This window comes from Fundulus heteroclitus, chromosome 20 (assembly GCF_011125445.2).
Source record: "Fundulus heteroclitus isolate FHET01 chromosome 20, MU-UCD_Fhet_4.1, whole genome shotgun sequence".
In the NCBI taxonomy this organism is placed as follows: Eukaryota; Metazoa; Chordata; class Actinopteri; order Cyprinodontiformes; family Fundulidae; genus Fundulus; species Fundulus heteroclitus.
Genome location: NC_046380.1, coordinates 17,454,131 through 17,481,622, shown reverse-complemented (window position 1 = coordinate 17,481,622; position 27,492 = coordinate 17,454,131). Strand labels below are relative to the sequence as shown.

Below are 27,492 nucleotides of genomic sequence, written 5' to 3'. Positions count from 1 at the left end.
TGTTTTAACATAAATACGTGATGTAGCTAGTAGTCAGTCAGGCAGTGACGTAGAGATTATGGCGACGACAGAGAGAGAGACACACACATTTTGTCATGTGGTGAGTGAGTTTGAATGTTGGGCTATTTGTTTTGAACAGAGTGAAAGGATTTTGGAAGGTATTGTGAACATAATTTTGTCAGCTGATGATTTTTTTTCATATTTTGAAATTGTGTTCTGTTTCTGTTCTGTTGTGAAACCCATTGTGTCATTTTGAAACTGTTTGGCTGAAGATTATGGCAGTACAGTATTGGTGTATGCCTACTTTGGTGACAAATAGTGAATTTGAGTGTTGTATTTAATACTGTTCCTTTCCTAAATAAGACCTAAAATAGCTCTAAATTGTTGAATGTATCTGTAAGCTGCTCATTTTTAGAAGGGAAATTAATGCTTATTGTGGAATTGTAGTAATTTTCCGACTTTTAATTTGAATGCATGCACTGAGTTAGGCAGGGAAATATGTTGGCCAGCACAAAAAATGTAGGAGTTTAACAAGAAAGGTTCAACATTTGTAGCCATAGCGTGAAAACTAGCTGGGAAACGAGGGTGTGCAAATTCCCTTGATGATGCAGAATCATCCAATAAACAAAGTGATATGAAGTTTTTGAGGTTGTAGTTTGGTCGTTACAGGCCTAAACGCATTGTCCTTCGTTATAGCGCCCCCTAGTTGTTGAGGGGTCTGTATTTCTGGGTCTGAGTAGCGGTGCACATTCTGTACTTAGATACCTGATTCAATTGATTCGTTACAAATCCACATGGGCTGCACAACGCGTTTCAGCTGAGAACTTTGGAAGAATAAATAATGAAAAAACAGAGCAAAAACAAAACAGAGAACCCTAATAAATCTAAATAAAAACCTTTAGTTTTTTGGTTGCTGGGTGATGGATGACAGTCAAATAAACTGTAAAATCTCACTATTCTTAGGTGTCGTAAACGTGCGCTGCAGGTGTGTAGTGAACACGCCGGAAGACGCGCTCTGCGTGGACGGGGCAGATGCGTTTGTGCTGCTGATGTTGCAGGGAGGGGCATGACGTCACGGGACAGACCGGGAAAAGAGGCGAATGGGGAGAAAGGAAGAGGGGGGAGGAGGAGAAGGGACGCAGGAGAGAGCGGGGGGGAAGACGCATCAAAGGGGGGAAAAAAGCAACAAAAAAAATAATCATGACTCTCGTAATTAACACCACGTCTCTTTGCACATCATAATGGCTCCACTGTTTACCTACACAGTGTGCCGCAATAAATGACGAGTCGCCCCACGAAGGTAATTATCATCTTTCATCTCTGCACGCCTTTTTTTTTTTTTTTTATTCGCCTTACGCTCGATCGTGTGGTGGCGTTCACCTTTAAGACATTTAAATGCCAAGTCGGGAGAAATGCAGAGCATCAGTTGCGAAGGATCCGGGATCAGACAGCAGAGCTAAGGCTACGGGAAAACCAACAAGCCGACTTCTTTTTTCCCCCTCCAGATATTTGCTGAAGGGCAACCGATAACGAGGAACTGTCCCTGTAACAGTGCCATCTTTGGCTCCATTGTGTCCGACTTTGTCTTCCTGCATGAAAAATTAAAATGGAAACAGGCGTCATGAGAGGACTGCCGCAGAGCACACTGCTGTATCAGCCGCCGAGAGCACATGGGCTCTGCGCACAACATGCGCACTGGACGCAGTGCGTCCGCTGATCACTGCAGTGTCCTCTCAGCTGTTAGCCGTAGCTGGAATCGTCTGCAGCACCAAAACACTACAGCGCAGTTTAACCATGTCTCAGTTTTCTCTTGTTGTTGCGTAACAGTGTTGTGACATGCTGCAGTGCGCTCCAGCTTGAGAGAGATGTCATCTCCAGGCATGGGCACCCCCACTGACCCCCTCTTGGTCAGCCCAGGAGGGAGGTTACCCTCAGCTCAGGAAGGCCTCTGGAGGACCTCGCTGCCCAAGACGGCCAGCTTCCCAACGTCCACCACGCGGCACCTCAGTCACAGAGCCAACAACTTCCAAAGACAGCCCAAGCGCAGGAAGCTGATACGACCCTCCCCGCCTCCCCCGCCCAACACGCCTTGTCCCCTGGACCAGCTGGATCTCAGCGAACTTCCCCCCAGACGCACCTTTCAGGAGCTGCTCTCGAACGGCTGCATCCTGTTCGGGATTGAGTTCAGCTACGCCATGGAGACGGCCTATGTGACACCGGTGCTTTTGCAAATGGGCCTGCCGGATCAGTTCTACAGCCTGGTGTGGTTCATTAGTCCCATTCTTGGTAAGTGGATCACCGGGAGGTATGAGAGCCACCTTAAGAGGTTTTTGGATTTCATAATAGACTAAAGATCCTTTCTTTTGTGTTTATCTGGAAGGGTTCCTTGTTCAGCCTCTTATAGGAGCATGGAGTGATCGTTGCACGTCCCGGTTCGGGAGGAGGAGACCCTTTATTTTTGCCCTGGCTGTAGGTGAGGCATGCTCAGAGAATAATACAGGAATTCTGCATTGCATTGGATGAAGTCATTGACCTTAGAGGGCAAAGGTACTATGAGAAAAGTCAAAAAAAGAACAGAAGAAAAATATAACACAAAAAGTCCAGAGAGGTATTTCAATGTTTTTTTTGTTTGGTTTTTGTTTTATGTTGCAAGACTATTACAGAAAACACAAAAAACAGGAGTTTCTTTAAACACAAAGTAGCTTCCTGTTCCTCTGCATGTCTATAGTGTTTTTTTTTTTTTTCTCCCAGCTTAATGGACTATACAATAACACAGCACCTGCCCCTTCCACAGCTGCTGCTGCACACTGCTGGTCAGCTGGCCCAAAAAGGTGTCCAACACATTACCCTCACTTACAGGAAAGATTTGGTTGTTTGGAACGACAAGGACAGTCATTGTGTGAAAACTAAAGAAGCCCCACCCATCACTCTTTTTACATTGTTTTAAAGCTACAATTAAGCTACTAGCCGGATGTTTGGAAAGCTACCTGAGAGGGAAGAGCCACACTAATTAGAATAACTAAAAGGTGTATTGTTTTACACATTAAGAACATTTTGTTTAATCTAGTAGCTCAATAAAACGTTATATAAAACATTAGCTATGGCAGGAATAATGGCTAATTGTCTATTCTAAATAAAGGTAATAATATATCATACCAGCCTAAGCCTAAATAATAAGCTTTACTCTTAATTATTAAAGAAAGTGATCTCAATTGGATAAAAACTGTTGAAGCCTTGCCTAGCCTGTTTAATTGTCTTAATAGGATAATTTCACATTTGTTTGGTTTCCACCGTTTCTTTGTGGGTCAGAATCTAAAAATATGTATTAAATGTTATATTTTGTGCTGCTTTGCTTCTGTTCAGGGGCTTTAATGGGGCTGACCCTGGTTCTGAACGGACGGGACCTCGGGGGAGCCATGGCGGACACGGCATCAAACCACAAGTGGGGAATCATCCTGACGGTGTGTGGGGTGGTTCTGATGGATTTCAGCGCCGATTCAGCAGACAACCCGAGCCACGCCTACATGATGGACGTGTGCAGCCCGGAGGATCAGGATCGGGGGCTCAACATCCATGCGTTATTAGCAGGTAATAAAGACAATTCCTTTTTTTTTTATCTCTTTTGGTATGTTATTTTTGTCAAATCTTTTAGACTTGGGCAGAGCAATAACATATTTTCTTCCTTAACAGGGGTGTCCTGTCAAGTAAAGCTAAAGTCACAATTGCAAACACTTCTTGTAGATTTAAAGTTATTAAAGCACTTTGAATTGTCTTGTTTCTGAAATGGGCTAAACAAACAAACTTGGCTTGCCTCGCCTTTCATTCACCCAAAGATGTTTGCTGCTGGTAAGAGATTGGCACCATTTAAAAAAAAAAAAAACAGTGGAAAAGCTGTTATTGCCATTAGAGCATCAGATGCTTGTTATAATTGCTGGCCAAATCTTTGCACGCCTTAAATTGTGATGAATTGTCTTTGATGATGAGCTCCACGTCTCTGATGCTGGAGGGCCTATTTGCCATTAGCTCCCTCCACAGATTCCCCATCAGAATATCTCACTGGATCAGTCCAAAGCATTGTCATTTCTTTCAAGTAGAAAAATATTTGTTGTGAGTTGGTGCTACATAATTAAACTGAATTTAACAGAATTGAAACATGTGGTTAAAATAGAAAAATAGTTGAAAACCTAAATCTGACAGGAATATGAATAAGTTCGGGTAGGTATTGACTTCAGAAGCTCTGTGTTGCAGAAACGGGAGAGTGGCAATTTGTGTTTTCTTGTGGCTTAGTTTGTTGTTTTGTAAAAACACTTTACTGTTTATATTTAAAATATATATGAATTTGCACAAAATATTAGCTTTTTCTCTCTAATTACATCATTTCAATTAAATAAATCCAACATTAAGATCAAACAGCTAAACATTTCTTGTCTGCTACCAAATACCTTTTTTTTTTTACTAAATCATTTTTATGGTTGTGCTTTTTACTTCTACGTAATTAAATAATTTGGAAGTAGGGCTAGTTTTACTTGATTGCAATTTTTGCCTACTCTACCCACTTCTACCTGCTAGTACACCCATACCTACTATACATCTATTGTTCTTAAAACTAAATTTCTGCCTACTACATACAGCAGACTATGAGTAGATAATAAAAAAGTGTAAGTTGTACAGGGTACAGTGTCCCTGGTGGGTGCAAATTACAGCATGGCAGGTACAAAATCTCACACATCAGACAAAACCTTCATTTCATATCTGACTTTTTTGGATACAAAAAAAGCCAAAAATACGAAGGTATGAAATAGTAAAGGGTCAAAATAACCGGCCCTCGTTTTTGCCTGAAGTTTATTGATTGCAGGTAAGACACAAAAATTAGCACCTAGCAAAAGATGCACTCTTTAAAACTGCTGTTTCTTACTTTTGCACTTTTCTCTCTCTCCATTCTCCGCGCCCAGGGCTGGGAGGAGGATTTGGCTACATTGTGGGGGGCATCAACTGGGACCAGACCCAGTTTGGAAGGTCCATGGGGGGTCAGCTGCGGGTCATATACCTGTTCACCAGCATCACTCTGGTGCTCGCCACCGCCATGACTCTGGTGAGCATCCCCGAGAGGCCGCTACCAAAGAGCCAACCCAACCGCAACTCCAGTAAGAGCCACCTGAAAAGCCCCAGCCTCCCTCTTCCTCCCTCTCCCCCTGTTCCCCCCGGCGCTGCTCTGGACGAGGAAGACGAGGACGGACTCTACAGCTACAGCTTCCCCAAGTCTCATCAAGGTAATTCGGACCCCTTGGCTCACTCTTGCAGCGCCAACGCGCGTCTCTGCGCCGGCCTCACCAGCCCCATATCGCCGCTGAGTCCCCTCACTCCAAAATATGGCAGCTTTATCAGCAGGGACAGCTCACTCACTGGCATCAATGAGTTTGCCTCTACATTAGGAACCTCCTACATAGACAGCGTGCTTATAGACTGCTACACGGGTCAGCAGACACCCCCGGCCCTGACTTCAGGCTCCACAGCCGTGCCCCTTGCTGCGGGAGAATCCCCGCCTTCAGAGGAGAAAGCAGGTGACCCTGCAGCGGGGGAGACTCAGGCTGACGGGGAGGCTCAGGGGGCGGAGGGGCCTCAGACCGACGGAGATGGAAGAACTCAGGCCGCACAGTCGGGGGCAGGGCCGCACCGGGGGTCCTCTGCCGGGATCCTGAAGCGGCCTCAGAGTCTGGCGCTGATGGAGGAGCCCACGGCCACGCAGATTGTGGGGCTGGAGAACGGGCGGAGGAGAACGGTGACCTTCAGCCAGCAGGTTGGCAACACATCCAGACAGCTGTAAAGGCTCTTCATCTTACAGATGTTTTATTTTATTTTACTACATGTGGGTTTTTTTTTTTTCCCCCCTTCTCGACCAGGTTGCAAATATTTTGCTAAACGGAGTACGATACGAGAGTGATCTCAGTGAAAACGTGGAGACGGGGGAATCCCAGATGTCCATGAAGCTGCTGTGTATAGCCATCTACAGAATGCCTCCCTCTCTGAGGAGTTTATGCACTAATCATTTCTTGGGTGAGAGTCTTTAATCCCCCAGTAAAACATCTTTGCATTGAATCTATAGAATGAGTTGATGTTTGTTTCTGTTGCTGTTTTTTTTTTCTCTTTTGTTTTTTTTTTTATACGTAGGCTGGTTGTCATTTGAAGGCATGCTGCTCTTCTACACCGACTTCATGGGCGAGGTTGTGTTTGAAGGAGACCCCAAAGCGCCCCACAACTCTGATGCGTACCAACGCTACAACGCTGGTGTCAACATGGGCTGCTGGGGCATGTGCATCTATGCATTCAGTGCTGCTTTCTACTCAGGTGAGCTGTCAACCCATCAGGGAGGTTTTTGTGTGAGAAAAAAATCTCTTCGTTTTGTGGGATTCACGCGAAGCAATGACTGACTTTTGCCTTTGTTTTTGTCTACTTCACAACTTCCAGCCATACTGGAGAAACTGGAGGAACGTTTCTCCCTTCGTACTCTTTATTTTTTTGCCTACTTGGCGTTTGGTTTGGGCACAGGCCTTGCGACGCTCTCCACCAACCTCTACGTGGTGCTTTCGCTCTGTGTCACCTACGGGGTGCTCTTCTCCTCTTTGTGCACGCTGCCTTACTCTCTGCTGTGTGAATACTACCAGAGCCCTCAGGTGAGTGATTTAGCTTTCACTCAAACAGTGTCTTTCATGCTCGTTTACACGCATGTGAGCCTGGGAATGTCTGTAACACACAGGTCTAGTGAGGCTCGTCAGTTGCAGATTTTCTTTTTTATGATTTATTTAAACTTTTTTTTGTTTTTTTGTCTTTCTGCTCTGTGTGATGATTACACAACATTGCATTTCAAAGCACAATTTTCATTTATTGTGGCTCTTTCTAGGCTATTTGTTGAGTCTAATGGGCTAATTTGATAGAGCTCCAAAATCAAGCATTTCAAACTCGACAAATATCATAGACAATTAAATGTTCTGCTCAGAAAACAGAAAGATGGGTTTGGCCATCGTGACATAAATAATTAAACTGAATTTAATAGAATTGAAACGTGTGGTTAAAATAGAAAAATAGTTGAAAACCTAAATCTGACAGGAATATGAATAAGTTCGGGTAGGTATTTATTTCAGAAGCTCTGTGTTGCAAAAACGTGAGAGTGGCAATCTGTGTTTTCTTGTGCCTTAGTTTGTTGTTTTGTAAAAATACTATTCTGTTTATATTTAAAATATATAGGAATTTGTACAAACAAAACAACTATGAAGTACAACCTAAAGACAGAAGAACAGGCTAAGACTAAAAGTGATGACAATAACAAGGTAAATCAAAACAGTACACTCCCTAAACAAGGATCCAGACAAAACTAAAACTAATAATATAAACTAGAACCAAACTCGGAATATTACAGAGCTCATACCCTAATAACTTTCCATAGCTTAGCCAAAGCCTGTTCCAGGGTTTGGTTAAGTTATTCCAGGATTTTGATTGTTCCAGCCACTCGCACCACATAGCGGTACCTCTGGCTACAAAGCTGCCCTTCAGCATGATGCTGCCATCACCATGCTTAACAGTCAGTAAAGTGTCTTTTGATTTGATAACCTCTCCTCGACTCTCCAAAACATATTTCATGTCACGATGGCCAAACCCATCTTTCTGCTATCTGAGCAGAATATTAAATTGTCTATGATATTTGTCGATCTTGAAATGCTTGATTTTAGAGCAGGTGTTCCTGTTTAGGGCATCACAGTGGTGCCCTGTTTCACTCTGACTGTGGTTTCCTAACCACTTCCCCTTAATGACAGTTCTAGGTAATGGTGGCTTTTCGGTTGGGCCTGAATATCCAGACCAATTTCCTGCCATACGAAGGTTACAGTTTTGGGTCAGACAAGTGAAACCTTGACAACAATGAGCGCTGCAGCAGGACAAAGAACCCAAACAAAGAATTAATCTAAATTTGAACTAAATCAACCAGGCTGGCATTAAATTTCTGGAGTTGTCTTCACTGCAAAAATGAAACAAAAAATTAGTCAAATTTTCTTGAAATATGTGTATTTTTCCTTGATTTGAGCTGGTCACTAAGATGATTTGCCAATGGAATAAAATTTTTGCACTTAAAATAAGAACAACTTATTTCCATCATTTTATTTCAAGTGCAGGATGTCTAATTATCTTATTTTAGGGGTCAAAATACTCATTCCATTGGCAGATGATCTTGCTCAAATCAGGGCCAAAAACACAAATTTTAAGAACATTTTACTTATTTTTAGGTCAGTTTTTGCAGTGTTCCTTTAGTCATCTGTCATGTAGCGTCATGCTGAGGAGTTGTTTGCTGAGAGAGATACTGGTGCATTGCAAAAAGTAGATTAAATAAAAGCCTGGGTGATATAGACTTAATATTTTATCATGATATTTTGTGGTATTTATTGTGATAATAAAAGTGAGAGTAAAAAAAAAATATGTACAACTTCTTTCCAGTCTTTTTGAAGTAACTATAAGGCTGTGACTGCATGTTACATCAATCAAAGTCCCATAAACACAAAGGGTCGTGCTAATTTTTGTTCTTTTCATTCTTGGTGACACCGGTTACGTAAATACCCGTTTATTTTTAGCACTAAACTGCACACAGTAAATGTATTTAAACACTTTTTCCAATTTGTTAATGCTCTCAGGGAACCAGCAGTGAGGAAAATGGTGAAAAATAACCCTGACAATAGCTTTTTCAGTTTTAAACATCATTAATTTATTGTTGTCCAGATGAATCCAGATTTTTATCATAATAAGACATTTTCCATAATATCGATAAACGGTAAAAAAAAATAATAATAATTAGATGAAATCATGAAAGCTCTGGAATCACCTGCCCTATTTCCTGGACCTCATCAAAAATATATTGACCAATCCCAACAAAACAAACTAATTTAAATGATCTCCACTGGTTCTGATAAGAAGAGTGGTCCAATATCCCATCAGAGTTGCAGCAGAAGCTTGCTGATGCTGAAAGTTTTACTTTGTATTATCATACCACCTTTAAAAAAAGATTCAAAACCCCAAATTTAGGCAACATTCATGCTGATGACGGGGCGTATGTAAACTATTGACAGGGACTGCTGATAGTTCCTCTCTCTTTAAGACGCCTCTCCTAAAAGCAACATTCAAGTTACCTTAAAAATTGCCCAGAATAGATCTACAGCACTTCTTTAAAAGTGTCATGAAATCCAAAAAGGAAAGTTTTGATGAAGAAGCACATTTCTTAGATATCCCCTTATCTTGTACAGATTATAATCGTTTTTATCAATTTATTCAGCAATAAGATGTTGCTGTTTTGTCCATTCATCTTCTTACTGCTTTATTAAAGCCATTCCCTTAAAAACGACAACTATTTCTAATGCACTTGACCAATATTTGTTATTAACTTCAGACTATAACCATTGCACAAATAATCTTTAGGGTGTCAGTTTTTCTGCAGCGACGTGTCAAGCTACAATAACACTTTACGTACCGCTGAGCAGTTGGGATTATTACTTTTATCCATGCTTTCCCATACTAAATAAAGACATTAAATGCCAGTGCTAAACATGTTTTTACACCAGCTTCAATAAACATACGTAACTGCCAGGTCTTGAAAAACATTTTCTGTATCTTCACCTGGGTTTACAGTTTCTGTCTCGCTGTTTTTCTGGCCGCTGTGCTAGCGCCTGTGTCCGATGTCAAACAAAGAGGATCTTAACTCCTTTGGGACAATATTTAGCTGTTGCTATTTTACTTGTTTTTTCTTGGATGCTGTGACAATCTGCCAGGCACCAGAGGAAAATGCCCTGCAGGAAAGTTTGGAAAGCCTTGTTACTCTTGTCATTTTCTCAGTTTAAGCCTGCAGAATGGATTTCTCTGAAAAGTTCAGACAGTTCAAAACCGAAAGTAATATTGTAAATGTTACCGGGGCCCCATTTCACACTTCACATTCAGCTTGCTGTTGCTTAAGCTTTATTTAGAACCAAGTACGCATGTATAACATTGCTTAGCAAAGCATTTATTTCACTTGAACCTTTTCAAATCTTTTCATGTTACAACCACAAACCTTAGTGTATTTTATTGGGATTCCAATAACACGTAATAGTCCATAACCGAGAAGAGGAAGGACAAAACTGCAAAAGTGTGGTTGTTCATTAGTATTTACCCCCCTAAACTCTGATAACTCTTAACATAAAGCAGCGCAAACGACTTCCCACTAGAGTCACCAAATGGGCAGATCAAACCTGTGTGTCGTTTGAGCTCAGTAGAAACTCGCTTGTTCTGTCTAGACTTCCAAAGGTTCCCTAGGGAACATTAGTGAACCATCAAGTAACATTAAGACCAAAGGACACAACAGACACGTCAGGGATAAAGTTGGGGTCAGATGTAAAGCTGGGTTAGGTTGTTAAACAGTGTCCTAACAGCAGCTTTTAGAGAGCATGGCACAGCTGCAAATCAACAGAGCAATGGTCTTCCACCTGAAGGACCGGACCTGCAAGGAGGACATTAGTCAGAGAAGAACCCCGGAGTCCAGTGGGAACTCTGGAGGAGCTGCAGGGATCCAGAGCTCAGGTGTTAGGATCTGCTGGCAGGGCAACTATTACTTGTGCACGCCACAAATGTGTAACCTACCAGATGGATATCGCTCCGCCTAGCTTCACTCACATCCATCTGGGACCTCCTCCATAGAGAGCGATTTCTTCAACCCATTTTATTGTCCAGCCAATCAGGACGCAGTGCTGGAGTTTCATAGATGTGACGTAGTGGAGAAGTGACCGTGACGTGAGACTGTTTAGATTCAGACAACAATGGCGGCTCGCATCGAGGAAACAAGCGTTAACATTGATGCTGCTGTTTCTTCCGTGTTGTCCAATCTACCTAATATTGTTTCATTAAAAGAACATCAGAGAACGCCTCTGAAGGCTTTTGTTGGTGGAAACGATGTTTTCGCCCTTCTCTCGACCGGATTTGGCAAGTTTTGTTTTCCGGGGAGCGTCCGTAGCGGTTAGCGCGAACCATATTAGGAGGCCTATTAGTCCTCAACGCGGTCGGCCCGGGATCGACTCCGACCCACGGCGCTTTGCCGCCTGTCTTCCCCTCTTCCTGTCAGCTCACTGTCAATAAAATGCGTGACACTAGAGCACACGTTTCCTGCGTCGCTCTCACAGCGTCACAGGTTGGCTTTTGTTGTGAGTGGTTGAAATAGCATGTCGATAAAGATGACAGACAAGTGGCTTATCCAATCATATGCAAGGATTTTTGATAAGGCCCAGCCTTCAAAAAAGGACATTCCTATGGATCTGTCCCAGATGGATGTGAGTGGAGCTAGGTGGAGCGACATATGTCTGGCTAGGGTCAGGTTAACAAATCTGGCCTTTGTGCGAGAGCGCCAAAAAGAAAGCTTAAAAAGTCCTGTTTGCCTGGGCGGATGAGACTCACATATGTGAAAGTTCTGAAAACAGGATTATGAAGGAAACTTGACAATAATCTGTTTAATGCGGGTACTCTCTTTCATTCCACCCGATTCACCGCACTGTCCGTGTCTGTCTTGCAGTTCTGCGGCTCGTCCGAGGAGGGGACCAGGCGCGGCATGGGGGTCGACATCTCCCTGCTCAGCTGTCAGTACTTCCTGGCTCAGATCCTGGTCTCTGTGGCGATGGGGCCTCTGACCTCACTGGTGGGCGGGGCTCAGGGGGTGATGTACTTTTCAAGCCTGATGTCATTCGTGGGTTGCCTGTACTCCTCCCTCTGCGTGGTGTACCAGCTGCCCCCCCCTGAGGGTGAGCCCCCCGAAAGCGAGACCCAGCCGTTACTGGCGCACACTTGACAAAAAAGCCTCTCCATTCACTTTACGCTCACAAGAAACCACAGAACGCCACGCGCTCCCACACCGTCGCTCGGTGTGCGAGCGCGTCTAGCTCCGTAGCGCTGACAGCGACAGACACACTGCACGTCCTGCCGCACACTGTTTCAGCACAGCTTCGTAGATTTCCCATGATTCAGCGCTGCTCTTCTCAGAGCCAGACAGACAGACAGACATTGGCCACAACCCGAGCATACACGTGTGTTCATACAGTGTGTGTGCCCATGCTTTGTTCTGAGCTCCATGCAGATGTGACCTCCTCTCTGAATGTGTGTGTCTCTGTGTGTGTGGCTGAGCCGAACTCTGTTTATTTGCCTGATTTCTTTTTATCGTGCATCCTTTCTTTATTGGCTTTTCTTGTTTTTGGTGTTTAGGACAGCAGTGTGAATCACTACGCGCACGCTAACTAACCACAGCCTTCTTCCCTCTTCTCCTCCTTTTGATCAGTTGCCTAACATCTGCATGAGCTGCTGCAGTGTGGTTTCTCAAAGCTTTTTTTTTTTTGTTGTTTTTTTTTTTGCTTTTGGTCCCGAGGTCAAAGGAATGTCTACCTGCCTGTTTCTCTGAGTCAGAGTACTAACATCACACTTCAGCAGGATTGTCTTAACAAAAAAAAAGTGCCGCCAATGGCCGTTCACACTGTTCCAGCTCACATAGACCTGACAGCTTTCAAACATTAACCGGGATGTCGAGTACAGGGGTGGCCGAAGGTTTTCTGACTGATAGTTTTGCCTTTCACCAACTTTATTGCGTCAGTGTTGGATGTGTCTGCCGTTTAGCGACGTTCTATAATAAACGTTTCAGAGCCGTTTGATCTGAAATACAGCACGCTGGGTTTGGATCCGTGTAGCCGTCAGCGTGTCCGCCTTGTGAAACAGTTCTCCGCTCTGCCGGATGAATCATGCCAGTGTTTTTAGTCAGAAGTGGGAGTCTGGACCAGTCTTCACCTTTCCCCTGAGCAAAAAAAAAAGCTGTTTTCTTCCCCAGATGTCCCAAACAATCTGAGGGAGTCTTTAGTGGAGGGAGGAGCTTTAACCCTTTCCTCTGCAGTCCAGTGCGTATGCGGCGATACATGCCAGCCTGTCCTTGTGTTTTTCACGGTCCCTCACGGCACGAGGCAAAAAGATCTGTAAGTCTCCAGCTCACGGTGCTTGATAAAAAAAAAACGAGCCGCTGCCATTCTTGAACAAGCTCTGCGTCGGTGGCAACCCCCTATCCCTGATTTTAAGGGATCGGGAGCTATAACTTTATTTTTTTTAAAGTGCCTTTAAGACGACATTTGTTCCGAATGGGCGCTTTTATGCATCAACTGAATTGAAATGAACTGAGTTGTTTGTCAGTTTGAGGCACATCTTGCTCAAGGGCACAAAGGCAGAGCTGATTACTGGACTATAGCCACGAATAGTTATATTATGATGGTTTAAAACTCGTGGGTGGAACAGGTTTGCTCCTTGGAGCGTTGAGTCCTGACCGGACGGCCCAGGCGTGGGTTGGTTTTTGACGTGCGTCTCAGTTTTGGCTCTTGCTTGACTTTCTTGGGCACCCTAAAGCTTTCTTTACAGCAACTGAACCTCCCTCCTCCAAGTGAGCGAGGATTTTGTTAAGGGTCAATTTGGGTGCAGTTTTTTATTATTGTTTTTACTAACAATATATTTTGCAAGAAAACCGCTTTTAATGCAAAGCCATGATGACACGTGTTTCCTTGAAGAGTAACCAAAGAGAATATAGAGGACCAAAGCTCTGTTGCTCTTCTGATTCAACCAGAATCACAAAGCGATGTCTTTGACGACGCTTTCTCCTATTGTTATTCGTTTTTTTGCGGCGCAAATGTGATTTTAGCCATTTTAGTCAACTTTTCTTATCTTTGTGACGTGAATTATGTCTGATACCGCTTCGTAGCACCAGAAACTCAATGCAGATTTCCACCACAAACACTGAAACGGTAAAGCTTCAGTCAGTCCTAAAGCATTTGGTCACAGCTGTATACTTTCCCGTAGTTTAGGAGTGCTTCTGTGCATTTTAGCTGCAAATACAACCCTTTTCTCACCGTCTATTCAAAGATTAAGCATAGTACACACCACTTTGAGTCAATTCCAGCTAAGGGTTGAGTCATCAGCTGACACACAGTGCTTAAACAGACACAGAGACCAGTGTAGTGGGTCCTCACTAAGCCACGTTACAGATCTCTGAGCCGTCAGCGTACTCCCGGCCATTCCATTGTAATAATGACAGTGATTCTTGTCATTGTCAGGAAGAGGAGAAGTTGAAACTGGGGTGTGAAACCAAGCAAATCAGAGGAACGGCAAACAGAGAGAAGACTCATGTGGACTGTGGGACGGACGACGTTTAAAAAAAAAAAAAAAATTAATAAATGACTGCGGGGATTCGCAGAGCCAGCAGCGAGTCCTTCCTGTCATCGTTAGGGTGCATGCTTAAAATAGTAGGCTTCTGCTCCACCGTGCTCAGCCCATCCTTTCTGTATGAAGATAACCTTTGGGTTGTCGGCAGAGGTCTTCACTGGAAGTTCTTCATCCTCTCTAGATCCTGAATATCTCATCGCCATCAGCAGACATATTTTTATTTGTTGTTGCATCTGCCGTGCCATGTCAACTGTTCATAAAGGCAGAAAGTATCGTAATGTAGAGCCTTTTATTTTTACGGCTCCGCCCGAGCACCTCAACCTTCAGAATGTCAGTAATCGCCGACTATTAAAGCCTACTGGACTGATGGGATGCCCGCCACGCTGATGGTTCTTGGGGAAACAGGATCTGTATGGATCTCGCTGTTGCAGCTTGCTTGAGGAAGAAATAGAACACGCTTTGTGTTAGATGGTACCTCCTTACTGCTCTATATTAGCGTCAATGTAAAGGCTACTTTGATTCAGGGTTCAGTTCAAAACTAAAATGATCATTTTTGCCACTTTTGACTCCTGTGTTGATTATTTTTGTCTCTCAGTGCAAATGTGGTTGCCGATTACGCGTGCATCTAAATTATTCAGAACATTATCGGAAGGTTCGTTTGCATGGATCTGTGAAAAAAGTGAAACTATATCAAACATTCGTTAACGTGATATATTTTCAGCCATTACAGCAGAGTTTTACATAAAACTGATTGAGGATTTTAAACCCAGAATGAGGTCACGGCCGACACATCCACAGGGAGGACTGCTGACTGAACAGTTGTCCAGCACAGTCATTGGGAGGGTGCGCCACTAAAGGTCAAAGCTAAAAAAGCTGACCGCTACGCGATCAGAGCGTATTAGCAGAAAGTTTAGGAGACACAAAACTGGGACAACTGCAGCTCTGAGAGGATTGTGAATTTAAGATTTCTTTCGGGGATTTTTTACTAGAAGTGGACTGCGGCTGGAGTCGGAGCTTCAAGATGAGACAACACAACGCGACCTTAAGGCCACCATTGAAGCAACCTGGACTTCTGTGACACCTTAGCAGGAGCACCAGCTAATCATCTCCATGCAGTACGTCATCCAAAAGAAGTCCTGACCACGAGTCTACTTTGGTGGTTTCGAACCCAAATCCTCAAGGGCTGACGTCCTGAAACTTTTAGATGTGTCCCTTGCGCTACACATCTGAAATAAACGGCTAAACTGCTTTACTAGCAATCAAGGGCTGTGTCCAAAACATTCAATAGCTCCTAGCTCCTGTTCCTTGACATTTCATGAGGTCAACAGTAGGAACTCTATTGGGAGGAAAGGAGCTTCGGACTGCTGTGCCCATTTCGTACAGCCCATAACTCTGACGTCATTACGTGACGGAAACGCACATGGATAATGTGAGTCAAATCCAAGGCTTCAGCCTTCTGAAAATAAACTGCAAATGCACGCTCTCTTCTGTCCGGACATTTTTGTTCATTTCCATGAGGTGGGCAGAGTTTATACGTCATGTCGCGCAAAAGATTATGGGATTCCTTATAGCTCTGTATCGCTATTGAGGGATATCGCGACCTTCCTATGCTAAAGGAGCTATGGTAGGAAGCATGCAGGCTCCTTTTCCTATCACCTTTCCTACTAATGACACTATTTGGACACCACTTATCATGGCTGCATGTGAAAATGTGTAACTGGTAAGGACTCTCCAGCCAAAGTGGGAGTGCGTCAGCTTCAGCCATGATAAGTGCTGTCCTGATATAGTGTGGTTAGTAAAGGAGGTAGGACAAAGAGCCTTTTATTTTCCATTCATAGCTACTTTAGCACAGGAATCTTGAGAGGTCCCTTACCGGCGCTAAGGAGCTATAAGGAATCCCACAATCCTTTGCGTGACATGACGTATAAGCACAGCTCACCTCAGGAAAATAAATATACAAGGAGAGGAGAGCGTACACTTTGTATTTCATTTTTGGAAGGCTTTAGGCCCAGATTTGACTAGAATCATCCCTGTGCGTGTTAACACTTAATGATAAATGAGTTAAAGGCTGAAATTGTAGCAGTCTGAAGCTCCTACCCACAATAGTGTTTTGTTGACACTGTTAAAGGTCAAGAAACCACTGAGCTATATAATACACTGGAGTGCTAATCGCCCGCTGTTAGAACGAGTCGCTTTGAAGCCACCAGCCGCCATATTGGTACTCCCTATTTCCCCCAGTAACTAGGGAATATGTGCACTACAGCATCGAATAACGAGGATTTTCTCATGTTTAGGGGGGGCTTAAAACTTTTAAAATGTCAAATGCCATATACTTTTATGTTATGTTCTAAAACCATCAAGTAGTGAAAAAGTCATGTGCTGAAATATTTAGCTTTTTATTTAAATATATAAAACATTTATAAATATATAAGTAACAATATACAAAAACATTACATATATATAAAATATGAATAACATGTAAAATATTTCAGCACCAAAATTCCTAGTAGTTGATAGTGTTAGTACATCCACTGACTGTAGAATTACCTGTGAAACGTTTTTTCCACAGCCAGAAAACTGCTTGTTGTTGCAACCAAATCCTATATGGGATTCTGAGAGAGTAGGGAGTAGCAAGATGGCGGCCAGTGACTTCAGTTTTTCGGCAAAATCAGCACTCCAGTGTATAATATAGCTCAGTGCAAGAAACTGATATACGAGTCATGTGTGATGGGGCAAATACACCTTAAAGTTGCAGGACAGCAGCCTTTGACACCACATATGGTCCTGATAAAAGGTTCAAATTTCTGTACAAAAAATCCCTTATTTGATTTATATAAAAAATTACCAGGAAACTAGATTTTGGGGTTTTATTCGCTGCAATTTAAAATGAACTGTAACAAAGCTTTGCTGAAGTATAGTACCTCTGGATCAGACCTGATGTGAACCATTGATCATTTTCACTAGAGGCTGAAGTTCCTTACTACGCCACACGGGGGAGCCCGTGCATTACAGCTAACTATTGATCGTCCTCCATCCTGTTCCATTACCAAGTGAGGGAAATTATCCCTGCTGCTTCCTGCCGCTAAGCCAGCCATTTTCCATGTTAAAGACAAAAAAAAGTGGGTCAAGTGACATCAGCCACAGATTACAGCTTCAGAGGACACCAGTTATTTATTAACATAGAAACAGCACAGACACTTAAGTAAAAAGACAAATTTATTTCTTAATCAGAATATACAAAGCAGTGGCTGAAGTAACCAAATGCCATTCTGGTTATGAAAAAGGCGGTCTACACAGAAGTGGGCTACTCAACCAAAACATAAAACTCGTTGAAAATGCAAGGGAGAAAAAAAAAAAAAAGAAGTATAAATGGTACAAACTTGCGTGGAATGCATACAGAACGAATGACCAAAGCTTTAAGATTTAAGAGGGGTTAATTAACATTGCAAACTCCTGCCTCCACAGAAAAAAAAAATGGTTACACAATCAGTGGAGGTGTAAGAGACGGCCCCTTTTACTCATTTGCACCATCTGTCATGTTAACAGGGCAGGCAGGATTTTAAGTAGCAGCTTAACACAAAAATTGACACCTCAGCTAACAAAGCCAACAACTGTCTATTATCCCCTGCTTAAAGCTTATCTTTGGTCCTTTTTAAGTGTATCTGAGAGGTCAACATGAGCCTTGAGGGTGAGCAGCTGCCTGTATGTATGAATCACCTGGTCAACACTTGCATAGAGATTGTGCTTCAAAAAAAAAAAAAACATATTGATGTGAAACGTCAGGAAATGAAAAAGAAAACTGATCTTGTGGCGTGGCCCGACTCGAACAAGTAGAAAAAAAGCTCATTTTCAAGACCAATAAATAACATTTCATAAAAAAGAAGTATGCAGGGCCACTACATCTCAAAAGACTCCAGTGCAATGTGGAAAAACATGGGAGCGCGCGCAAAAAAAAAAGGAAAAATCTCTTATCGAAAACATTGAAAGCACAAGCTCTATGAAGCCATGTTGACCAGGCTGGTGGACAGTGCCGCGAACGAGTAGCAGGGTAAAGACTTAGGCCTCCACGTCTGCCTCTTTCGAATCCCCATTCTCCTCTGTCTTCTGCTTTTTTGTCTCAGCTTTGTCCTGAATGGGGGGGGAGAAAATAAAAAAAATTGGTTTCATATGCAAGCGAAACAGCAGAAATCACCAGCTTACTCAAGAGCGACCGCAATTCAGCCTCACCTCCTCCTCTTCAGCTGCACGCTTTACAGGCTGTGCATCAGTCTCCTCAGCAGGGGGCGCCGCCTCCGCATTTTCTGGGAAGACAGTGGTGTCAAATCATAAATTACAGCCTTTTTTCTTTTTTTTCTTTTTTTTTTACAACCCATAGCCAGGTAGCGCTTGTTCAGGGTGAACCCGTACTTGAAATTAATGCATCAAGGGCAAGGAGAGGAAACATGACAGCACTTCAATGCAAGAGATAAAGTAAAATAATAATAATAAAAATGCAACATACCAGCTCCATTCTTCTTCTCCTCCTCCTCCTCTGTAGTTTCTTCCTTTTTGTCACTATGCTCAGCACCATTCTGAAAAAAAGAGGAAATATAAATAAATAAACAACTTTGTATGACTAGCAAATTGACTCTACTTTGGGATCACTTAAAAAAAAAAGGGGGAAGTGTGTGGAGACCGTATCACCTTCCCCAGAGGATTAACTACCAAGCTGTGAGAAAACACAGGCTAGAGAGGCCAAGGGAGACCGCCTTTAAAAAAAAAAAAAAAAAAAAAAAAAAAAAAGGGAGGCTTGCTGGCTGTTAACATCTGTGCCGTTTCACAACCCAAACAAAGCCCGGAATGGTGGGAGCAGCTGAGCAGGAGGGGGAGCCGCCGGGCGCGCAGCGACACCTGCACCATGAGAGGCGCTAAGACAAAAGGCCATGCGGCGGCGGCGGGGTTTGAGCCCCAGACTCACTGTGCCATTGGCAGGTGCCTCCCCGCTGTCGGTCGTCTTCTCCTTCTCCTCCTCCGCTTCGGCTTCTTTCTTCTCCTTCAGCTCCTACAAAATAAGAGCTCGGAGTCAGCGTTTCACTCGCGGAAAGTAAACTCACCTAAAGACAACCGCGGTTTCAACGACGACCAAAAAATAAATAAATTACAAAAAAAAGGGGGGGAAATAAAAGGGTGTTTGAAACACATTTTTATAAAAAAAAGGGGCGAATAACAGTTGAGAAAAGACGTCCACGCCGCGCAATGTGAACGCGCTTCGGCTTCCCGCCCACAGCAGCTCCGCTTCACCAGCTGCACCGTTTCAGCCGCTTTGTCTCCTCGAAGCGGTCCACATTGGCGCATTTTTTTCAACTCACAGACACACAACAACAGGTTTTCCTGACAGAACATCGACAAGAAATACACCGAGTCGACCACCGACGTCGAAAAACTGCCATTTTAAAAAGGCAATACCCCTTTCATTGAGTACACACACGTTACTTCAAGTTTAGTAATTTTCTACGCTAACGTTTCACACAACATTTACGGTCTGTTTCGGTAAAACTGTTACGACTTATATATATATATAATATAAAAAAAAGTTAGCTCAATCTTTTTTTCTTTTTTTCAACGCGACACTTCCAACGATTCAAACAGAACAAGACGCACCTTGGCTGTAACCTCTGTGGTGGCGGTTGTATCAACAGCTGTATCGGCCATGGCTAGTTTCTGTGAAGTATTTTATATAAATATAATCCTGTTGAAAAAGACTTTATTTTTTCCCCCTCCGTCTCGTTGCCTTCGTGTGCGTTTAGCCCCGCAGACACAGAGAGAAATGATGTCTTCCCTTCTCCGCTTTTCTCTCGAGCTCGTTGAAAATCCACTCTCGTTGGATGCTACAGCTCAATCTCGCACCTGATTGGACGAAGTCGGCTACCGCGGACACCGATTGGATGAATGTTATGTCGGTCATAACTATAAGACCCGCCTTCCGAAGAACCCGTCAGTGATTGGCTGATTGTTTTTAAAGCGCTGTTATATATTATTTGACTAAACATCAAAAAAATGGTTTAGGTTTTCGAGTTTAAACGCGAACAATAGATTGTAGTGAACACTTTATAAAGTTTTAACACTCAAATCCTCGTCTACGTCTTTGTCGTGTCGTACGTGTTTCCACCACATGGCCACAGGCAACATCTTTTGTCTGAGCGGTCTGTTCTGCAGAAATAAGGTGTCGAATTACAGAGAGAAAAACGGAATAATGTGACTGTGTGAGTAGCAGGCGGCCACTCCTCCTTTCCATATTTAACTCTTCAAATGCGCACCAGATTAAGTGTGCTTACACTCTTTGCAAGACCCGACCATTGCTCATGCCAAAGCAATTAGCACAACTTCTACATCTTTAATTTACTACACTGCGAATTAATAAGCAACACCATGCCTGCACAACCTGGAGGGTAAACATTCGCTTCTAACACAAAAATGTTAAATTATTTACTCTATTAACGTGGACAAAAAAAAAAAAAAAAAAAAAAAAAATGCAGCTATCAATCAGATATGTTTTGCATACCCACTGAAGTAATAAATTAGCAACCTTATGACACGTAGGTTTATTAGGCACAGATGTTTAAAAGCAAATCACCTAAAACGGTCTTTATTGCTCCTTTAAATATTCAATAGTTTTCCTCTGATTTGTAAGCAGGCGTAAAGGTAGCCAAACATCATATTTGACATGAGGAGTTTGGGACTAATGCATACTAATGCAACCACACGTTTAAACATATATGTTGGTAGAATTTTATGTGATAGATCAACACGGAGCTAACACCACAATTTAAAGATTATGGCACAACTGCAAAACTAAAAAGAAATAGAGATTCGCTTTAACTGACGGACCAGAGAAGGACATTTAGAGCAAATCTTGACGAGCTGCAAAAATCTACAGCTCAAGTGAGGAAGTCACCTATAAGCTTTGCACTCCGCAAATCTGACCTTTATGGAAGAGGGGACAACAGGAGAGTCATTGTTGAAAGAAGCCACAAGAAGCTCTGTTTAAGCATGTAAGGGACACAGCAAACATGTGGGAGAATATGCTCTCCTCAGATGAGAACAAAACTGAACCTATAGGCTTCAACACAAAAACCCTTTGTTTAAAAACTAACAGTGCACTGTAAACACACCGCCCCCGCCCGTAAAACATGGTGGTGGCACCATCATGTTGTGGGAACGCTTTTCTCTAACAAGGAAAGAGAAGAGTTGATAGGAAGGTGAGTGGAGCTTAATACACAGCTGTAAGAAAACCTGTTGGAGGCTGCAGAAGACTTTAGACTCGGGTGGAAAGTCAGCTTCTAGCAGCACGACCATCCTATAAATTCAGCCAGAGCAACGCTGAAATGGTTTAGATCAAACCGTAATCATGAGTCACAATGGCCCAGCAAAAGTCTGAATGAGCAAAGATTTCAGCAGGTTATGTACTTTGTTTCCATCTAGTTTTCAATAAACACATAGAAGTTTGTGGCTGTAAAAAACTGACAGAATTAATATTTTTGCAAGCCGATTTTTAACGACAGATAGACGGGATGCACAGGCACTGGAAAAATAATTTTCTTCCCGAAAAGCAAATACAACGTCAAATAGACATCTATCCAGTTGCATCATCAGCAAAATCATTTCACCTTGAACTTTTGCCACTCCCATTCATTGTTCCACTCAGAAATGCTTTTCATTTCCAGATAAGTATCATTTACTACTCAGTCATCACCGCAACTATCCACCACCCATTTAGGTCCTTTGTTAAAAACTAATTTCAGTGCACTCCACCTATGGCACGGTTTAACTTTCTGTTTTAAGCAATCTTAAATATGTCCCGGACTTGTCTGAGCACATTCAAGCTGGCTACCTTGACACTGTTTCTCCTCTTTAAAGCCTCTACTTTTGAAGCTTAGAAAAATCCAACCCGCTCTGTGTCAGTTTTAATCTGCCTCTATCACAAACGTTCAAGTCTCCCTGACTCTGAAGACGCCTCCAGGCCCTGTGTTGTCATCCACCCCACGTTCAGCTGGAATATAATTATGAGGAGTGTAATTACTCTTAGAGATCAAAGGGTTCTGCTCAGAGTAGAAGCTGTTTTTTTTTTCTTCTTCAATGATTTAGATTCTTCTTCAGGCAGGCATTTCTCATGTTGAATGTGTTCCTCGGGTTCATGAACCGTGGTGGCACAATAAAAGATTTTAACTTAAATATGTGGCCGCTCTCCAAAGTGTAAGCACATATTTTAAAATCCAGACCGTGAAAAATTCTTTCCAAAATCTTTTCACTTTAAATCAGACTAAAATCAATTTAGAAATCAACTGAAAATTAAACTTGTGATAGGAGTGGCATGAAAAAAAACAACATAGAATTAAATAGAAACGCTGCAATACAGTGGTTACTAACAAATTTGCATGCTAAAAGTTTTACTGAGTGACATTTGGATTATATTTCAGTTTTCACACCCACCGTCAATTGTAGAAAATCGGATAAATCTATAGATAAAGTTCAGCCGTTCTTGTAGGATTATACTAACATTTGCATCATAGCTTTGTGATGTGCTTGCATGGGATTAGACAATAATCTCATTGTGCACCATTTGCAACTCCGCAAAGGTATCAATCAGGAGAAGGCTGGAGAAGCATGGAGGTGGCAGCATCATGCTCTGGGGTCACTTTCCTTAGCTGAAAGTTGTCAAAGGTAGTTGAAATCATGCACAGCTCAATCAAAACCAGTCAATCAGACCTTCAGATATCTGTTTGAGAGCTAAAAAACAGGAAGGTTCTTGTTTTTCCACATCAAAGTGTATCCAAACATGAATCAAAGCCAACAAATGGAACTACTTTGGTAGAACAAAATAAACATTTGGGAAAGGCAGAGACCTCCTCAAACTCTCATAGATTATTAAATCTTTTTCAAGGCAGAGTGGACACATATGTCACCTATTTTTTTAAATGATATACTTTCCCCACACATTTTGTTTGTTTAATTGTAAATTATGCATGTCACATTAAATATGGAAAACATTTATATTGTAAATTATCTTAGTTCCGTGGTGACAAGTTTAAAGCTTTGAAATCACTGCTTTATATGACCAATGTTTTTATTGTAAACTATATTTCTTCATTTTTTTTTAGTAATTAAACTGTGCTGCTGCCTTCTTGGCCAGGTCTCTTTTGTAAAAGAGCTATTTTATCTTGATGGGATTAAACTGGTTGAATAAAGGCTAAATAGATAATCAAAACTGGCCACTTGAAAAGTCATACAAATGTGTTTATGAGCAATAAAGAGTACGCACAAGTGCCACTGCTGCAGAAAGTAAAGACTCCGAAGCAATAAAGCGGAACGTGTCGATGTTAAAATCACGAGAACAGTCTTCCCGGCTGGAAATCCGTGCATCAGGCTTACAGGCTGCAGAAGAAATCATAACTCACTTTCTCTGCAAATGGAAAAAGGGAGCAATCAAAGAGAAGAGGGATTGTTTGTGAGATCATTTCCTGTCTATTTTTTTTTCTCCTTCTTCTTCATTTGCCTACCTCAAACATGTTTCCATATGTAACTGAGCTGCTGAAAAACAAACACAAAAAAAGTATAAGCACCCTCTTCATTCAGCGGGTAAGAGAAGCAGCAAATGTCACGGTAAAAAAAAAAAAAAAAAAGCTGGAAAAGAGATGCGATGCGGTCATTTTTACTCCCCCCTTTTCTGCCAGCCACTCTGTTTACCACACTTTCCACTTGCAGGGATAAAAAAAAAAAAGAAACTTTTTTTTAAGCCAGTGAAAACTGTAAGAGCACAGAAAGTAATACCCGTGTAAAGAAAAGCCCCTTTGTGCTCCTGGTCACTTCTGCTTAAGAAAATATGGAATATTGTGCGGCAATTCCTCAGGGCCTAATCAAGAAAAAAACCTTTTTAGTGTGAGCAGAGCTCCTTCCTGCTGGGTTCAGGGACTGTAGGACGAAACATGGTCAGGTACAAGCAGGTTAATTTCACCTTAATTTCTTGAGCACAAAGGGCTGACCTCACTTGTGGAATTTCGGTGTTCAGGGGAAGAGCAAAGTGGGGCCCATCACAGAGCAAAGGTCAGAACCAAGCGGGGGAGGGGTCCTGATAATTGGAGCAACCAGTGGGGGCACACTGAGCTCTTTTGTTTTGAACAGCAGCGTCCTGCGAGGTTTGGCTGCCTTTCACTGGCTCAAGCAGACGTCAGGAGCAACACAACATTAACTTCCCACTGGGGCACTCTAAGTCAAGCGTGCAGGGGAGAGGAAAGTTAGAAACTGCTCATCAGTAATGAGCAAAATTAAGAAAATGAAGGAAGCACGTTGCAAGTACCGTCAGAGCAGATACATGTGCCGTAATCGACCGACAGAACCTGCAGAGATGCTGCTTCCCCCCGATAATCTTACATGTTCGTGGACGTCGCAGTTTCCAGGTGTGAGCGTTAATAAAGCTAACTTCAACGCTTTTATCCGTCTAAGGCGGAATGTCCCAGTGAGGAAGTCAGAGGTTTCCTAGTGCATTTTATTTATACTCAGATGTCAGATGAGAAAAACCGAAAACACACCCTGAAATCAGGATTCGGAGTGAAAAGGACTTCTTATCACCTCCCATTCCTAAAATTCAATGTGGCCGCTGCACGTAAAACCCTCGGTGACAACTGCAGTCATAAACTCTTTATTTACACAGATTTTTTTATCTTTACAGCAGCAGATATGGCTATATACACTCCCTGTTAGCGAACATGTTGCTAGAGTTCCTGAATGCATGGCATGCTGACAAAATGCCTCTTTATCAGCTTTTACTTTTATTCCCCCAACTTGCAGCTGGAACACAGTTAGGTCTAGTTTGATGTCATTCACATGTTTAAAAAGTTTAAAATTTCCCAGAAAACGGAGCAGATCGTGACAGCTGTGTTGAAATTTTAGCTTGCTGTGATGTAGTTTGTCCGCTACTGATTGTTTATCATAAATAAATTAGTGTAATAGAAAGTATTGTATAACATGTGCAGGGTGAACTTGTTTCTACAGGGCTTAATGCATGCAATACAGATAAATACATAGTTACTGGCATGTGTTGCTTGTAGTAGTTGCCATGTCACCGAACACAACAATTAGCATATGCAATTATTATTATTTTTTTTTTACCTGCAACTAGAAAACTGTTAAATTATTTGTGGTGTAATTCTGAGATCCTAATTTGACATCTGAGGTGACAAGATGCAGTAAAATGCTGCATCAGCTGAGATTTCCCCTGAAGACGCAGTTCCCAATCAGAAGGATTTTTACAACATAACAACATTACTGCATGTAAAAAAAAAAAGATCATACGGTGAAAACAGCAAAAGTACATTTTTAGATGTAATTTTTGATAGTTGGTATGTTTTCAAATTGGTTTCACAGATTAGCAATATGTATATGAAAATGTTGCTGCCGTGTCTGAGTGAATACAATGTGGAGAAATACGCTGTTAATCCGCTTATGTTGTTAACAGTAATGATCCTGGTTGCTTAGCACTATGGTTCACAAATCCCAATGGTTTTTCCTCCCTGAAACTGGGGCACAAATAAAAAAGGGTGTGTTGTTATTCTTTCATCTGTGTTTTAGATTTGAGGTGGATGTAGTGCAGCATAACATCAACCACAACTTCAAATATGGCTGTTGCACATATGAAACAGCAAGAGTTACACTAATACGTACTTTAGATGCACTTCAGACATTCTGTATTTGATTAAATTAGTTACACACATACAACCTAACAATGTTTGTTTGTGAATATCCTAGCACAGTATTTAAACAAATAAAATGTGAAAATGTGGTTGTCGAACTTGCAGCTAAATAGAACGCACCACCCCTACCTCAAGATCCAATATGGTTTTTGCACGTATGAAATATAGCGATCAAACTTCTGAATCTGTGCAATATTACTGTTAAATAATCCTGTTTAATAAGCGACTTCAGCTGTATAGATATCTCACTACCTCACTGTTGCTCTTACCTGGTACCACTTAATGTAAAACGTCATTCCATTTGTATATAAGTCACCTGAGCGTACATAAGTCACCCTAAATATCTGCTTTATTTCCCCAGTACTTTTTATTTAATTTTTTATTTTATTTTTGATACACTGTACATATGTGGACACACTGTATATAACATATACCTTATACCTTATGCACCTTTCCTCCTTTTGGCACCTTTCTTTTTGTTTATTAAGCCGATGTGTGACAAGTAAATTTCTCCACTGTGAGATCAATAAAGCCCTATCTTATCTTATCTTATCTTATCTTATCTTATCTTATCTTATCTTATCTTATCTTATCTTATCTTATCTTATCTTATCTCATCTCATCTTATCTTAAGTATTATATTTTAATAAATATGTGATGCAGATCTATCAGTCAGATGTTGTTCCATGGACTGAATACATTAAATAAATAAAAAAATCCTTGTTATTGCCCACATCCGTACGTACATGCTGCAGCTGCAACAGAGAGAGATTCTGATGGACATGATTAAGAAATCCCTGTTGGACTTGTTAGATGCATGGAATCAAAAATAAAAACACAATCTCCATTCCCAAAATCAAAACTGTTTTCTCAAATTATAAAACATGGAGACAGCTGTGGTTATAAACCAACAGACAAACATGTCTGTTGGTTTATGTTGCTAACAGTAGTTAGCACAAATATTAGCAAATCCAGACGGTTTTTCCACTTCAAATGAGACATGGATAAATTGACATAATTCGTACAACTGGGTCTGACTTCAGAGGTCAGATAAAATCTAACATTTGAACCGAAACAGCCTGTGGCTAATATTTAATCGCCACAGACCGTATTTAAATCCATAGGGGGGTCTATTGGTCATGACCCCCACGTTGTTATGAAATATTACTGTAGAACGTCTGTTGGTGTATGTAAGCTGTTTTGTTTAAATTATGTGTTTAAAGCTGAGAAATGCATTGTTCTCTGCTTGTATTGCAGTGACTAGGCTAACAGTTAGCCTGACTGCAACAACCAGCACATTTCCTTTGGCTTGTGCAATAGTGACGCTGCAGTAAATAAAAATAAAAATAAATAGGATATTGCGCTGGTTTGTGTCTCAGCACATTGAGCAATGATGTACTATACCGTACTATTTTGTTCAGAGTATAGATCCATAAAATGGAGAGCAATATATTATGTTACTATGTTAATAGTAGCTAGCCCTGTTGGCAAATTACTTTGCTTTGTCAACTTGCAAGAAGAAAGTGGG

At 41.9% G+C, this 27,492-nt stretch overlaps 1 protein-coding gene and 1 long non-coding RNA gene across 5 annotated transcripts; one reads left to right on the top strand and one right to left on the bottom strand.

The window, feature by feature from the left end:
• The first annotated feature begins 1,105 nt into the window (after window positions 1–1,105).
• slc45a1 (solute carrier family 45 member 1) lies at window positions 1,106–14,801 on the top strand. Of its 4 annotated transcripts, XM_021307996.2 has the most exons (10): window positions 1,106–1,300; window positions 1,828–2,286; window positions 2,381–2,473; window positions 3,364–3,588; window positions 4,953–5,797; window positions 5,901–6,054; window positions 6,169–6,345; window positions 6,466–6,671; window positions 11,570–11,795; window positions 14,130–14,801. In XM_021307996.2, the coding sequence occupies exons 2-10, from the start codon at window positions 1,866–1,868 to the stop codon at window positions 14,156–14,158; spliced, it is 2,376 nt and encodes a 791-aa protein (XP_021163671.2). In that variant the 5' UTR covers window positions 1,106–1,300; window positions 1,828–1,865; the 3' UTR covers window positions 14,159–14,801. The 4 variants fall into 4 exon arrangements, with proteins under 4 accessions (XP_021163671.2, XP_021163669.2, XP_012736829.2 ...); XM_021307994.2 differs by having other exon boundaries at window positions 1,846–2,286; window positions 11,570–14,798; XM_012881375.3 differs by having other exon boundaries at window positions 11,570–14,798.
• Window positions 14,802–17,436: 2,635 nt separating this feature from the next.
• On the bottom strand, window positions 17,437–20,079 carry si:ch211-222l21.1. Its single transcript, XR_002426744.2, has 5 exons — window positions 19,879–20,079; window positions 19,196–19,279; window positions 18,740–18,809; window positions 18,466–18,539; window positions 17,437–18,366 (listed from the first exon to the last, which is right to left on the bottom strand). It is a non-coding gene; the product is annotated as a prothymosin alpha (long non-coding RNA).
• Between the last annotated feature and the right edge of the window lie 7,413 nt (window positions 20,080–27,492).

Coding starts and splice junctions, on each gene's coding strand:
- slc45a1 (XM_021307994.2), top strand. CDS start 1,866: ATGTCATCTCCAGGCATGGGCACCCCCACTGACCCCCTCTTGGTCAGC. Junction 6,055..6,168: donor ATGCACTAATCATTTCTTGG/GTGAGAGTCTTT, acceptor TTTTATACGTAG/GCTGGTTGTCATTTGAAGGC. Junction 6,672..11,569: donor AATACTACCAGAGCCCTCAG/GTGAGTGATTTA, acceptor TCTGTCTTGCAG/TTCTGCGGCTCGTCCGAGGA.